This window comes from Oncorhynchus keta, chromosome 19 (assembly GCF_023373465.1).
Source record: "Oncorhynchus keta strain PuntledgeMale-10-30-2019 chromosome 19, Oket_V2, whole genome shotgun sequence".
Classification (NCBI taxonomy): Eukaryota; Metazoa; Chordata; class Actinopteri; order Salmoniformes; family Salmonidae; genus Oncorhynchus; species Oncorhynchus keta.
In genome coordinates this window covers 59,070,250-59,086,731 of record NC_068439.1, presented here as the reverse complement: position 1 = coordinate 59,086,731, position 16,482 = coordinate 59,070,250, and the positions used below count along the sequence as shown (strand labels likewise).

Below are 16,482 nucleotides of genomic sequence, written 5' to 3'. Positions count from 1 at the left end.
AAAATGCGGAAATGGCTCTCTTGGTGTCTGTACACAGAGAAAATCTGAATTGAGAAATGAGAGCGTGAGAAACTAGATAGACTCATAACTTGGGCTCTATTCACCTTATTTAGCCCTGCAGCCTGGTCTCATAGACTAGATGTAACATAGTAAATGTAAATCCGGAACAGTATTATTTATTACGTTTGGTATGTTTACATAAGACAAATGGTTACTTAAGGAAAAAACTAAAGTAGGGTGGTTGGTCAGGGTGGATGGGTAGGCGTATAATGCGAACAGCAGCCCAACGTCTACAAGTTTAGCAGCCCAACGTCAAGTTTGAATCTCATGATGGACAACATTAGCATTTGAGCTAATTAGCAACTTTTTAACTACTTACAACTTGTAGCTTTGCAACTACTTAGCATATTAACTAACCCTTCCCCAACCCTAACCTTAACCCTTTTAGCTAACCCTTCCCCCAACCTTAACCCTTTAACCTAACTCCTAAACTTAACCTTAACCCCTAGCCTAGCTAATGTTAGCCACCTAGCTAGAATTTGTAACATATCATACGTTTTGCAAATTCAGAACATATATAAAATTAATTGTAATTGGTAACATATCTTACGAAATGAGTGATGGACATCCACAAATTAATACATACAATATGAAACTTAACTTATCATACTAAATGGAATGTCTCGGATTTACTTACAGAAACATACGAAATGATCTGAGGCCAGGCTGGTTTTCCTCCTTCCAGACCATTCATAAATAAGCAAAACTATCGTTAAATATGAATTACATTTGTTAAAACTATGAAATAACGAGCACAGAATTTGAAATATATGTTAATTATATGCTTAAAAAAATTATACTTGTTTTCACGTAGTAAGAACACTTCATAATATTAGACTGTGTATAATGCTCATTATCCATACAGGCTATCCCTTTTCAATCAAAGATCAATTATTGAACTGACAGTGTTAGGCACAGAATATCAATGACAAAATACAGAAAATGTGCCTTAATGTTTATGTAGATAACAGTAGGATATTTGCCATCTGAGAATGCTAATTTGGTCATTTCAGCGTCCGAGTGCTATTACTAGTCTACGTGATAACACACATTTACATTTTTCAATCATTTCAGTCAACGTAGAATTAACATATCTTTCAAATGTGCACATTATTTATGTGTTTTGAGAAATGTAATTCCTATTTAACGATGGTTTGCTTGTTTGTGAATGGGTGGATAACAATCACCACAAATTGGATGAGCCCTTGTTGCCAGGCTGAATCCTATCTCAACACCACAGTTCCGAAGACAGTTTTGTGTTAACTTTTCCTTTAATCCTTCTTCTCTCTTTGTTCCTTTCTGCTCATCATTGGGGATCAAAGTGAAGGGTGAGCATGAACGATTCTTTGGGGGTTTGACAGATGAGGGTATTGTAAAGTCATGAAAATAAGTTTAAAAGGTCATTTAAATGAAGATGACTTCAGCTCTGAAAGGTGATATCTTGCACCGATGAAATTTAAATATGAACTATTCCGTCTCTCTTTCAGGTCTCCAACAAAGGTGAGTTGAAGATTACAAATTATTTTCCCTGCCTTTCTATTTCTGGTTATATGTCGACACACAGATAGTAAAAAGGCTCTCCCTCTCTATTCCAGGGGTCCCCCACCAATAACGTGTCCCCGACCTCCACCCCCGCCAAATCTGCAGCCGCCGTGCCCACCCTAGTGCCGCCACCCGAAGAAGCCACTGAGTGAGTGACTTCTTCCTCTGCCTACCACAGTTTACCTCGTCACCTCAGGGATTTCCTCCGTTCTGGCATTCAAGCATTCTATCTGTTCCATTTATTTGGTAAAACTGTGAATAAGAGTCCATTCTTCCTTCCCCTTCCATTCTCTCTCTATCCCTTTATCTCGCTCTAGTTCTCTGTTGGATCTGGACCCTCTGTCCTCCTCTGGTCCGTCAGCAGGAGCCTCAGCAGCCCCTATGTCCTGGGGAGGTAATGTCCCACATCAAAACTTGATCGTTTAATTCTTAATGGAACTACCAGTAAGTTTGAATTATCTAATGAACATTAATATAATTGCATTTTCCTCCATCACCTTCTCCCATGCTGTTCTGGGGATGCTGCCACAGACCTCCTTGGATCAGGTGAGTGTTATCCCACAGTGCCCCTGGCTTTAACCTCTCTAGTATATTAACATTAACAGAGCGTGTCATCTCTAGATCTCCCAATGTGTTTCATAGTGTTGCTCTAGTCTCAATAGTCTATTTCTCTCTCTTTGTTTCTCTCTGCTCTCTATCCCTCCCCCACATCCCCTGGTTTGGTTCATTCGGGGCTTTAATTCTGGGGTTGATTTTGTTTTTCGGTTGTTTCTTTGAAATTGGGTTGATTTGATACCTTGATTTGGTTCTAACGGGGCCTTTCTGGTTGCTTTGGTTCCTATGGGGTATTTTGGGGGATGATTTCTGGGGGTTGTTTTGGTACCTTGTTTTGGGTTTGGTTGGTACACCACGTGGGTACCTGCAGAAATGGGCGAGTCCATGCTTCCTGACCCCACCCTCGCTGTAGACACCGCTCCCTCTCCCGCGGGGGTAACGCCCACCCCTGTAGCCGCAGAGCCAGGAGTCACTCTGGCTCCTCCCCCTAGTGCGGCCGCCACCAACCCCCCCGGTGCGACGAATATGGATCTGCTGGGAGGTCAGTGGGCTTCTGGAGGATTCCCAACCACAGAATCTCTGCTGGACCCCAACCAACCCTCCACATGCACACACAGGAGATGTAGTGTTCTCTACCTGCATGTACACACACTAACGTACATGTTTAGTCTCTGCATGTACATACACACAGTGACCCAAAACAAACACATCCATTTGGGAAGAACATGTCAAGCAACACAGATACTGGTATGCATTTATTTTTTAACATCTTATGCTCATTGACACAGATCTACACACAGAGACAAGCATGCTCACACTTGTAGACGCACTCAGACATGCTACCCATACATTTTCACATGCTTCATTTTGTTTGATAGTCCGACAGCTCTTTCTTAACTTCAGAGAAAAGCCAAACTATCAAACAGAGTCATGTTCTTTATTGCCGCCTTAAAGACACATTTGCTTTGCTTCTGGTTCCATTCTGTGGCCTGCTTGTCCGGTTATGTAGTGCAACAGACCTAGTTACCGCTTTCTAGTTTAGTTGTAACTAAAGCCCGCCTTCCATAGCCTTCCATAGCCTTCCATAGCCTTCCATAGCCTTCCAGAGCCTTCCATAGCCTTCCATAGCCTTCCATAGCCTTCCAGAGCCTTCCAGAGCCTTCCATAGCCTTCCATAGCCTTCCATAGCCTTCCATAGGCCTTCCACAGGCCTTCCATAGCCTTCCATAGCCTTCCATAGCCTTCCAGAGCCTTCCATAGCCTTCCATAGCCTTCCATAGGCCTTGCTGTGCCTCCGGTCTGTATTCTCATTTATCCTTCACCAGTCAATCATTCATGCCACAAAGTAAATGTTTTGTAACTAATCCAAACTGAATTTATTACAGTAATCAAAAGATGGCTCAGTTAAATAGTATCTCTCTGCAATAAAATAAGTATACTACACATCTTATGCCTGACATTACATTACAAGTATTTAATATAGGTACAGTATATTAAGTCAATTAAATACCTAACAAAGTGAAAGTAGTATTTGTAAACTCTGCTTAGAGGCACAGATCATCCTTTAGGCGGCGTCTTCCTTTTCTGACTTACTCTCTTTATTGTCTGGCTTGTTTCTTTTCTCTGTCCTTTTCTCCCCGTGCCTCTCGCTGTACCTCTCTCTCTGTCGTCTGTGTGTGTGTTGGGTATCAGATGCGTTTTCGACCCCTGCTCCCGCCTCTGATGCCTCTGCCGCTGCCGAGGGCGGGGCTCCGGCCCCCACGCCAACCCCAGCTGCCGACGCCGCAGCCGGTGGGTTGCAGGATGTGTGTCTCTGTCGGTGTAAATGGCTGTGTGTATAGTTTTGTGGCTGTGTGTGTGTTTGGCTGTATTTGAGTGCTCGGTGCATCCGTGCTTATGTGTTTTTGTGTATGGAGAGTGTGTTTCAACAGTTGATCCCATTGCTGTGAGCGGGTGTAGCTAGTTTCCCTAGAAAGGTGGTGCTGCTGTTTGTTTCTGGGCATGGCTGTTGCTGTTACTATGGAGATTGTTGCTGAGGTTGATTTTAGGACAGTGGTTGACCACCATGCTAGATACCACCTGGGGTTTCCTTTCACTCTGTAAATCCCAAAATGCATCTGCAAGCTCTGTGGTTACACTCTGTAAATCTGGTCTAGTATGGGTATTTCAGAGAGTATAATGAGGGAGTGTGAATACTACTAATACGGCTTTCTCCAATATGTTTCCCTCTTTTCACAAATCGTGTTCTTTTCTTATCATTTTTCATCAGACATGCTTATTTTCCAGATTCTCTTGATCATATGGTACTTCATAGTGTTTTACATGTACTGTATGTTTATGAAGAACATGGAGCTGTGAATTCCCTAACTAAGCTTGTATCTTCAGAATTTCAGCCGAATGCACCTATTCCTCCTCCCTATTTCACACAATACAGCTCTTGCCATACCTCTAGGTTTATTTCACACTGTGTTATGGTGGTTGTGTAATATCTCCATCCCCCTTGTCATCCCCTCCCTGGTTCTTTCCTCCCAAAGACCCCTTTGCCCCCCCCACTGGTAGCAGCTCAAATGCAGTAGGCCCAGGGCTGGACCTGTTTGCCATGATGCCAATGGAGAACAACTGCTTTAACTCAGTGGCGCCCCCTCCTGCCCCCTCATCCACCATCGCAGCACCCATCCCCCCCACCACCCCATCGATAGACCTCTTCAGTGGTAAATGTTTACACGTGTGTGTGTGTGTGGTACTTTTAAAAAAACCTTTATTCTCTTTTGTCCTTGTCCTCTACTCTGCATCTGTGTCCTATCCTCTCCTGCATTGTCCCTTTCTCTTTGTGAGGCTAACTTGCACATATCACACTTCCTCTGCTTCCTTTCAGCTTGGATGCATTCTCCCCAGCTGCCTCTCTGCTCCTGCATTGGCTTTCAATCACAGTTGTTAATCTAATGAGTCATTGTTTGTAGTCTGCTGTTCTCATTTAAATTGTGTGTGTGTGTGTGTGTGTTGTGTACTTGTCCTGTAGCTATGTTTGATTCAATGCCAGATCCAAGCTTCACCAAAGCAGACCCTGCCCCCAGTGTTGACATGTTTGGAGCAGGTACCCAAACTCACGCCATCTGCCTTCTTTCTCAGCATGTGTTTGGAGTGCTGTTTTTTATATGTACATTTGTGCTTTATTGTAATTCAAGGATACTTATTGTATTTTGTTGTTTGTGTGAGTTTGTTTAGTTGGTATGGGTTTGTTTGGTTGTGTGAGTGTGACATTTACACATAATTCTAACCCTCCTCTACCCCTCCCCTTACAACAGATGCATTCTCCTCCCCTGCCCCCTTCCTCTCCTCAGACCCCCCAACTGACAAGGGGGTGATCATGGACATGTTTGGGGGTGGGTAAATGTACACCCCCCCCACCTCTAACTATCCCCCTTGCTATTGATCGACGATCTTCAAATGAGTGGCCTTTTGTAAAAAATGTTTCGAAGCAGGAAAGCCCTAATTAACTGATTATTTGATTCATTCTTTTCATCATGTCATTCACCTTCATCAGCATTTCTCATTCCGTTTCTCTGTATGTTTTTGGTGACCAATAAAGTTGCTACTGAAGTTAAGTTGTTAGCTGTGGTATTCAGGATGGACTCTTGACTTTTCAACGTCCTCTACAGAATTTGTATTGCTTTGTAGATGGCTGACTTCTTAACTCTTCTCTGTCCTCATGCTGCACTGTTAATGGCTTGGCCCACCTTGGCCTGGTATGGTTTGGTTTGACCCATTAGACTCCACCGGTGGAGAAACCCAACCTGCTGCACCTGCAGCTGCCTCTGGTGCTGAGCTGATGGCAGGTAATGTACCTACCGATGCACGACACACCCACGAGGCATGACACAAACAACAGGCATGACCCATTCCCATTGTATGCAAGACATATAACAGTAAATACACCACATATAGGGTTACAAAGGCAGGGTGTATTACTGGAAACTTTATACATTTACCTGTAAACGACTTGATCTTTGGTTACATTCAAGTTTTATTTGGATTTCTATGACATCAAGTGGCCTTTTTGGGTACTTCGGATATATAATATAATCTTAATTAAATGTATATTAGATATAGATTAGGTTATTTGATTATTAATAATTGTGAATAATAATTATAATAAATATAGTAATTATATATAATTATTTATATATATATATACACACACACACACACACACACACACACACACACACACATGGAATCATGTAGTAACCAAAAATAGTGCTAAACAAAACCAAATTTATTTTAGATTCTTCAAGTAGCCATCCTTTGCCTTGATGACAGCTTTGCGCACTCTTTGCATTCTCTCAACCAGCTTCATGAGGTGGTCACCTGGAATGAATTTCAATTGACAGGTGTGCTTTGTTAAAAGTTAATTTGTGGGATTTCTTTCCTTCTTAATGCATTTGAGCCAATCAGTTATGTTGTGACTAGGTAGGGGTCGTATACAGAAGATAGCCCTATTTGGTAAAAGACCAAGTCCATATTATGGCAAGAACAGCTGAAATAAGCAAAGAGAAATGACAGTCCTTCATTACTTTAAGACCTGAAGGTCAGTCAATACAGAAAATCAAGAATCAAGAACTTTCTTCAAGTGCAGCTGCAAAACCATCAAGCACTATAATGAAACTGGCTCTCATGAGGACCGCCACAGGAAAGGAAGACCCAGAGTTACCTCTGCTGTGGAGAATAACTTCATTAGCGTTACCAGCCTCATAAATTGCAGCCCAAATAAATGTTTCAGAGTTCAAGTAACACAGATCTCAACATCAACTGTTCAGAGGAGACTGCATGAATCAGGCCTTCACGGTCGAGTTGCTGCAAAGAAACCACTACTAAAGGACACCAATAAGAAGAAAAGACTTGCTTGGGTCACGAGCAACAGACATTAGACCGGTGGAAATCTGTCATTTGGTCTGATGAGGCCAAATTTGAGATTTTTGTTTCCAACCGCCGTGTCTTTGTGAGACGCAGAGTAGGTGAAAGGATGATCTCCACATGTGTGGTTAAAACCGTGAAGCACAAAGGAGGTGGTGTAGCGGTGCTTTTGCTGGAGACACTGTCAGTGATTTATTTAAAATTCAAGGCACACTTAACTAGGATGGCTACCACAGCATCCTGCAGCGATACGCCATCCTATGTGGTTTGCGCATAGTGGGACTATCATTTGTTTTTCAACAGAACAATAACCCAAAACACACCTCCAGGCTGTGTTGTTTGTACAGATGAATGTGGTACCTTCAGGCATTTGGAAATTGCTCCCAAGGATGAACCAGACTTGTGGATGTCTACAATTTATTTTCTGAGGTCTTGGCAGATTTCTTTTGATTTTCCCATGATGTCAAGCAAAAGAAGCACTGAGTTTGAAGGTAGGCCTTGAAATACATCTACAGGTACGCCTCCAATTGACTTAAATGATGTCAATTAGCCTATCAGAAGCTTCTAAAGCCATGACATCATTCCTGGAATTTTCCAAGCTGTTTAAATGCACAGTCAACTTAGTGTATATAAACTTCTCACCCACTGGAATTGTGATACAGTGAATTATAAGTGAAATAATCTGTCTGTAAACAATTGTTGGAAAAATTTACTTGTGTCATGCACAAAGTAGATGTCCTAACCGACTTGCCAAACCTATAGTTTGTAAACAAGAAACAGGTTTTAATGACTCCAACCTAAGTGTATGTAAACTTCCGACTTCAACTGTACATATGAGATAAGTAATGCAAGATACGTAAACATTCTTAAAGTGGCATTATTAAAGTGACTTGTGTTCCATTTATTAAAGTGGCCAATGATATCAAGTCTGTAGGTAGGCATCTGCCTCTCTGTGCTAGTAATGGCTGTTAAACAATCTGATGGCCTTGAGATAGAAGCTGTTTTTCAATCTCTCTGTCCCAGCTTTGATGCACCTGTACTGACCTCGCCTTCTGGATGGAAGCAGGGTGAACAGGCAGTGGCTTCGGTGGTTTATGACCTTAATTATATTTTTTGCCCTCCTGTGACATCGGGTGTTGTCGGTGTCTTGGAGGGCAGGTAAGGGCTATTTTGACCAAGATAGGAGAGTGATGGAGTGCTGCATCAGATGACCTGGCCTCCACAATCACCCAGCCTCAACCCAATTGAGTTGGACCACAGAGTGAAGGAAAAGCAGCCAAGAAGGGCTCAGCATATGTGGGAACTCCTTCAAGACCGTTGAAAATGCATTCCTCATGAAGCTGGTTGAGAGAATTCCAAGAGTGTGCAAAGCTGTCATCAAGAGTGTGCAAAGCTGTCATCAAGAGTGTGCAAAGCTGTCATCAAGGCAAAGTGTGGCTACTTTGAAGAATTTCAAGTATAAAATATATTTTGATTTGTTTTAACACTTTTTTTGGTTACTACCTGATTCCATGTGTTATTTCATAGTTTTGATGTCTTCACTATTATTCTACAATGTATAAAATAGTAAAAATAAAGAAACTCTTGAATGAGTAGGTGTGTCCAAACTTTTGACTGGTACTGTATATGAACATGTCTGTCTGAATGAATACATCCTGAGTGTATGTATCTTGTGAACGTACCTTGGTTTTATGGCCAATGCACATGCTGTTGTGTATGGTCATTCTCATTCTAGATTCTTTCCATAGTTGTCTCTCTCTGTTGATGCATGCATTGGTTGACTTTTTCACATTTTACCGTGGCAACGTTCCCTGTGCTTACCAGGTTTATGATCAAGGCTGTCACTGCCCTGCATGTTATGTAAATGACGACCTGCAAGTACTACTGCTTAAGCCTTAACTCTCTCTCTCTCTCCTCCAACTCTCTTTCTCTCGCAACATTTGTCATCTCTTAACTCACTCCATTATTTTTCTCTCCACTACTGTCCTTCTGTCCCTTTCTTCTTACCCTTACATCCACTCCCTATTTCCCTCCCTCTGTTCTCTCTCTTTCCCTCTGCACTTTATCTCACTCACTTACGCGCTCTCTCTCTCACACTCTTTGTCCTCTTTCTCTCTCGTCCCTCTATTGCTCCTCTCTCTCTCCATCTGGCTCTGGGGCTGGCTCATTGCTTGCTTCCTGCTCTCTGATTGGGTGAGTGTTCTGGCTCATTGATGCGCTGTTTCCCACAGTGCATTGCTGCATTGCAGTAAGAGAGCGACTGCTGCTGTTATTTTCCTTCTGCTCTGACAGATGCCTGATAAATAGGGTGTGTGAGATGCTCACATCACAATGCCCATTTAGCTTGGTACTTGCTTCCTCCCTCTAGAGTGGCGGCTGCATCCTTACTGTCACCAAGATACAAAGGATGATGCCCCATCTCAAACAAGCTAGCTAATAGGATAGTAATACTATTTAGTAGAGTTGAGTAGACAGCATATTTATGCTGTTGATTTATATTACATGGAGAGTATCACTTAAACGGTGTGTGTGTGTGTTGAGGCACAGTATATAAGCCCTCAGTCATACTGAGTATCAGTATGAGAACTTGCCTCTTGTTAACATTCCAATGTTGTGCTCCTCTCTGATCACTGTTGTCATGGAGACCCTCTCGATGGGTTGTCATGGTAATCCCACTCGTAAGGAGGACCCCTCTGTTATGATCAGAGAGGATTATTGTGGCTGTTTCTCACCTCTCCCCCCCCATGTGTCTCCTGTAGCGTTTGATGGTCTAGGGGATGTGCTGATGCCTGCCATGACGCCCCAGACTGGGGCCGCCTCATCTCCAGTTAAACATATGGGAGGGGACCTAGACGCCACCATGGCTAACATGGCTAGCAGTAAGTCTCTGAACAAAGTCTCTGAGCAGACACAGGACAGGGATTCTCAATTTGGCCTGAATAATTTCAGCATCATGGTGCTGTCCATCTATGCATAGACATGTTCCTATAACCAATCTCACCTTATTGTAACGTTACTTACACTCAGTGGACCGTTTATTAGGTACACCCATCTAGTACTGGGTCAGACCCCCCTTTGCCTCTTGAACAGCCTGAATTATTTGGGGCACCGTTGACACCAGGCAGGATGGGGCCATGGACTCGTGCTGCTTATGCCAAATCCTGACTCTGCCATCAGCATGGCACAACACTAACCGGGATTCCTCGAACCAGGCAGTGGTCCACTCCTCAATTGTCCAGTGTTGGTGATCGTGTGGTCACTGGAGCCGCTTTGTTTTTATCTGATCGGAGTGGAACCCTGTATAACCGTCTACAGCAATAGTCCATCCGTGACAAGGACTGACGGGTTGTGGGTTCTAAGATGCCGTTCTGCACACCTCAGTTGTACTGCACTATTATTTGCCTGTTTGTAACCCACCTGTTAGCTTGCACCGAAGATCATAGCAAGCTCAAAGTCGCTTAGGTCACTTGTTTTGCCCAATCTAACGTTCAATCGAACAGGAACCGAATGCTTCGATACCTGTCTGCCTACTTTAAATGGCAAGCCATGGGCACGTGACTCACTGTCTGTCGGAGCAAACCTTTTACATGAACGGCTACTGCGTGTACATGGTAGTTACATAGCCAGATACAGTAGAGGTACAATAATGTTACATAGCCAGATACAGTAGAGGTACAATAATGTTACATAGCCAGATACAGTAGAGGTACAATAATGTTACATAGCCAGATACAGTAGAGGTACAATAATGTTACATAGCCAGATACAGTAGAGGTACAATAATGTTACATAGCCAGATACAGTAGAGGTACAATAATGTTACATAGCCAGATACAGTGTAATTACAGTAGAGGTACAATAATGTCACATAGCCAGATACAGTGTAATTACAGTAGAGGTACAATAATGTTACATAGCCAGATACAGTGTAATTACAGTAGAGGTACAATAATGTTACATAGCCAGATACAGTGTAATTACAGTAGAGGTACAATAATGTCACATAGCCAGATACAGTGTAATTACAGTAGAGGTACAATAATGTCACATAGCCAGATACAGTGTAATTACAGTAGAGGTACAATAATGTCACATAGTACTTGCAACTGTTATAAGATATTAAATGTACATTATTCTGTCTGACTGGGAAATGTCTTATTTTCTCTCTTTCAGATCTGGGAATGGGGAGCCAAAAAACGTATGTTTTTCCTGTTTTGAGGATGTGTCACTTTGTGTTTTGACATGTAATTTAATGTCATGGATTACATTCACATAGCATTTTCCAAGCGCTCAATGAGCTTTACATTTTAAGAGGTTAGGGGCCTCTTGTCTTTTCTTCCTCTCTTTCTATTTGCTTACTGACTGATTGACATCTCTTCCGCAGGGGGGAGAACACGATGGGAAGTGGAGGCTGGTCAACTCCCCAGGTAGCTCCTCCAAGTTGGGGCGCTCCCATGGTAAATCTGGTCTTTGTCATATAGCATGGAGTGCAGCCACATGGCGGTGATAGGCATGGCATGGAGCCAATCACACGCACCTCTCCTCTCTGACTCTCCAGGGTGGTCCAATCACATTTGGAATATGGACATTTGTAATTTGGTGTTTGGTTTAAAGGGGTGAACATTTTGTGGGAAAACTAAGGGGTTGGACTGGGAATACTGGAGAGTTCTGAGCGGTTAGTTCCCAAACCAAGGAGCTGCTTGTGAAACCACTTCCCTCCTTTTCTTCCCTTAAAGTTCTGACCTCAATTAAGCCACCTGACCCCAAAATGCCCCGTTCATCTGCATATTTCCTTATTTCAATCCCCATTTTTGTAACGGCGTTCTTCGTTTGTTGAAAGAGAGTCGGACCGAAATGCAACGTGGTGGTTACTCATGTCTTAATGAAACAATCGCGATACATGAAATAACTATACAAATACAAAACAACAAACGGAACGTGAAACCTAATTACAGCCTATCTGGTGAAACTACACAGAGACAGGAACAATCACCCACGAAATACGAAGTGAAACACCGGCTACCTAAATACGGTTCCCCATCAGAGACAACAAGAATCACCGGACTCTGATTGAGAACCACCACAGGCAGCCAAGCCTATACTAGACACACCCCTAATCAACCACAATCCCAATGCCTACAAAAACCCCAATACGACAATACAATAAACCCATGTCACACCCTGGCCTGAACAAATAATTAAAGAAAACACAAAATACTAAGACCAAGGCGTGACAGAACCCCCCCCCTAAGGTGCGGACTCCCGGACGCACCTCAAAACCATAGGGAGGGTCCGGGTGGGCGTCTGTCCATGGTGGCGGTTCCAGAACCCCACTGAACTGAGGGGCAGCTCGGGACTGAGGGGCAGCTTGGGACTGAGGGGCAGCTCGGGACTGAGAGAAAGCCCAGTACTGAGAGAAAGCCCAGTACTGTGATGAAGCTCAGGCAGGTAGTAGGCTCCGGTAGATCCTGGCTGGCTGGCGGATCTGGAAGATTCTGGTTGACTGGCAGATCTGGAAGAGACTGGTTGACTGGCAGATCTGGAAGAATCTGGTTGACTGGCAGATCTAGAAGATCATGGCTGACTGGCGGATCTAGCTGCTCTATGCAGACTCACAGTTCTGGCTGCTCCATGCAGACTGGCAGCTCCTTGCAGACTGGCAGCTGCTTGCAGACTGGCAGCTCCTTGCAGACTGGCAGCTCCTTGCAGACTGGCAGCTCCTTGCAGACTGACAGCTCTGGCTGCTTCATGCCGACTGACAGCTCTGGCTGCTTCATGCCGACTGACAGCTCTGGCTGCTTCATGCCGACTGACAGCTCTGGCTGCTTCATGCAGACTGACAGCTCTGGCTGCTTCATGCAGCTCTGCTGACATGCAGACACCCTGGCTGCTTCAGACTGGCAGCTCTGGCTGCTCCAGACTGACAGCACCCTTGCAGACTGGCAGCTCTTTGCAGACTGACATCTCTGGTTGACTTCAGCTCTGCAGACTGACAGCTCTGGCTGCTTCATGCAGACTGACAGCTCAGGCTGCTCCGAACAGGCAGGAGGCTCCGGCAGCGCTGTAGAGGAGGAAGGCTCTGATAGCGCTGAACAGGCGGGAGACTCCGACAGCGCAGGAGGGAAGGAAGGCTCTGGCTGTGCTGAACAGGCGAGGCGCACAGAAGGCCTGGTGCGTGGTGCTGGAACTGGTGCTACAGGATCGAGGACACGCACAGGAAGCCTGGTGCGGGGAGCTGCTACCGGAGGACTGGTGTGTGAAGGTGGCACAGGATGGACTGGACCGTGACGGTGTACTGGAAAGCCTGAGAGCAGGACTGGCACAGGACGTGCAAGGCTAGGTAGGTACACAGGAGGCCTGGTGCGTGAGGCTTGGCACATTTTTCACCAGCCGACTAACACGCACCTCAGGACGAGTATGGAGTGCTGACCCAGGTGCCATTAAATCCCCGACACGCTCCGTCGGACGAATATCGTACCTATAGCACCATACTAGCAACTCCCTCATTACTCTCTCCTCCACTTTCCCCATTAACTCCTTCACAGTCTCTGCTTCGCTCACCTCTAACACCGGCTCTGGTTCTGGTCTCCTCCTTGGCTCCTCACGATAAACAAGGAGAGTTGGCTCAGGTCTATCTCCTGACTCAGCCACTCTCCCTCTGAGCCCCCCCAATACATTTTTGGGGCTGCTTTTCGGGCTTCCTCTGCGCCGTCGTGATTACCTCTCCAACTCCATTCTCCTATAGCCCTCTTCGCACTACTCCAGCGAATCCCAGGCGGGCTCAGGCACTCTCTCTGGGTCGACCGCCCACCTGTCTATTTCTTCCCACGTCGTATACTCCATACATCTGCTGTCCATAACATCCTCCCTTCGCTGCTCCTTCTGCCTGTTACCACGCCACTCGGTCCGTGTGTGGTGGGTGATTCTGTAACAGCGTTCTTCGTTTGTCGAAAGAGAGTCGGAGCGAAATGCAGCGTGGTGGTTACTCATGTCTTAATGAAACAATCGCGATACATGAAATAACTATACAAATACAAAACAACAAACGGAACGTGAAACCTAATTACAGCCTATCTGGTGAAACTACACAGAGACAGGAACAATCACCCACGAAAATACAAAGTGAAACCCCGGCTACCTAAATACGGTTCCCCATCAGAGACAACAAGAATCACCTGACTCTGATTGAGAACCGCCTCAGGCAGCCAAGCCTATACTAGACACACCCCTAATCAACCACAATCCCAATGCCTACAAAAACCCAAATACGACAATACAATAAACCCATGTCACACCCTGGCCTGAACAAATAATTAAAGAAAACACAAAATACTAAGACAATTTTTTGAGCAACAGCTCCTCTTCCCAGTGTCCAAACGAAACACAATACAAATGTATATCGCTTAATCTTCATAATTTAATTGCTGCACTAACCATTAGCCAAGAAAGCGTTTGCTATAGGGTCTGTAGTTACTGTATTAACCTATGGCTTCAGCTGTTCATTTTAGCCAAAGCCTCACCACTGACATGAACATCAGATAACCAGTTGCTGATTTAAACTGGCTTGCCTGATCCATGTATTCTTATGATTGACCCTGTGGTCTTCAAATGCTTCTGAGCAAATCACCTGAACCTGATTTAAGAGGTTAGAGTGTTTTTATGTGCTTTGCTGTTCTCTCTTTGCGTGCGTCTTAAAATGTTTTTTTTTATGATGTCTTTGTCTATGTTTACTATGTGTGCGTGTCAGTGATATGTCTGTGTGTTTGTTGTTGCAGTGTTGTCTTTACTGTGCCTGTGTTGTATGTAGTGTGGTAATTTCCCACCTCCTCTCCCCCACTCCACACCCCTAGAACGTTCCAATGGGATCCCCTTCTTTTATGGGGTCTTACCAAGGATTCAGCATGGTAAGACCACCCCACCCTCAACCTAGGACCATTAGGAGCACCTAAGATGGCCAATGACCCCTTTAGGTGGCCCATGTACGCATCTCTAAAATGGCTGCCATAGTGTCTGACTGTTTCCTCTCTCTCAGGGCGGGGCGGCCGGCGCTGGAGCTCCCATGATGCCCATGGTTAGGCCAGGCTTTGGAGCCCCTGCAGCCCCAGGAGCACCGGTAAGACACACACAGAGTACACACAGACACACACACACACACAAAGACACACCTATTTCATGAAACACTGTTCCCTGTGACAGATGGGATCTCCAGGGATGGCCGGGAGCCCGAGGAGGCCTCCGCCCCCCAAGAATGCCCTGGATGACCTCAACATCAAGGACTTCATGTAAACCCCTCTAACCCATCCCTCTGAGGTAGGGTTCTCTCACAGTGGCACCAAACGACATGCACACAATGCAATGAAAAGAGCCAGTTACAGAATAACATTGTGGTAATCATCCATCTCTCTGCCTCTGTCTCTTCTCTCCAGAGGTTGTTGTTATGTCTGGAGCTGTGGATGTGGATGTGTGCACCCCCGTCTCCCTCCTGTCACGCCCCAGCCCCTTCAGCCAATCAACCATCAGCACTAGGACCCCTGTCCTCTGACTTCCCCGTAACCTCTGTCTGCTGTTGTAGCAAAAGCTGTGGATGTGAATCATAGACACAGAAAACTAAACTGTGTATGAGTGTGTGTGTACTTCAATGTTATCCTTTACCTAAACTAAGAAAAAAATGTACCATAAAAAATGATAGTGTATTTAGATTTGTTCTGGAACTCCCACGTGTCAGCTGACTTGGAATGGTGGATCTGTGTTGATTTTCTTGCGCGTTTCCCAGACGAGGATTGTGTTGTTAACCGTGGACTGTGTTCGGTGTGTGTAAACCTCACTGGCCAATCCCTGCCCTATCCTCTCCCTCGCTATCCAATCAAATTCTGTATATTGCTGTCTTTCTAACATCATTCAACACTTAGTTGTACTCCTCTCCATTAATTGAGCCACCCAGCCTCTGAGAACAGATGCAGTAATATTGAAATATGTACAACTGTCACCACAAATCTGGGATTACGAGATGACAAATCATACGACAAAATGTTTTGTTTTTATTTTGTCTATTTTTTTAATTGTGTGTTACATGCAACATTTGTGGACTATGTTCAAATTGACATATGCATTTTAGAATATTTTTAAGTATAGATTATACATATATTTATTTAATCTTTATTTTGAGAGAAAATGTATCATATATTTTAGTTATGTCTATGAATTCTAGGGTTTTAAAAAATTCAAGCAGTTTCGAAAAATATCTCATCTGTATTTGGAGGCAGCACTGAATGCAAACTCAGCCCCCAGTGTTTACTGTGGCTCTCCCTGTTGGTGTGGAGTGTTACTGCATTTGACCATGTCAAGTGAAGTTGATCTAGGCTGCATCCAAATACTTTTAAAAAAATCCTCATTTACTTAACGGCCAATTAT

The 16,482-nt window shown here is 44.3% G+C and overlaps 1 protein-coding gene across 1 annotated transcript; it reads left to right on the top strand.

The window, feature by feature from the left end:
- Positions 1–56: 56 nt before the first annotated feature.
- LOC118398566 (clathrin coat assembly protein AP180-like) lies at positions 57–16,478 on the top strand. The gene is made up of 16 exons (XM_052468947.1): positions 57–64; positions 1,548–1,560; positions 1,656–1,750; positions 1,920–1,996; positions 2,134–2,148; positions 4,692–4,868; positions 5,177–5,251; positions 5,463–5,540; positions 5,928–5,993; positions 9,831–9,950; positions 11,245–11,269; positions 11,456–11,528; positions 14,922–14,975; positions 15,104–15,184; positions 15,268–15,381; positions 15,498–16,478. Exons 1-15 carry the CDS (start codon positions 57–59, stop codon positions 15,355–15,357), a joined length of 1,047 nt encoding a protein of 348 aa, XP_052324907.1. The 3' UTR covers positions 15,358–15,381; positions 15,498–16,478.
- Positions 16,479–16,482: the final 4 nt, after the last annotated feature.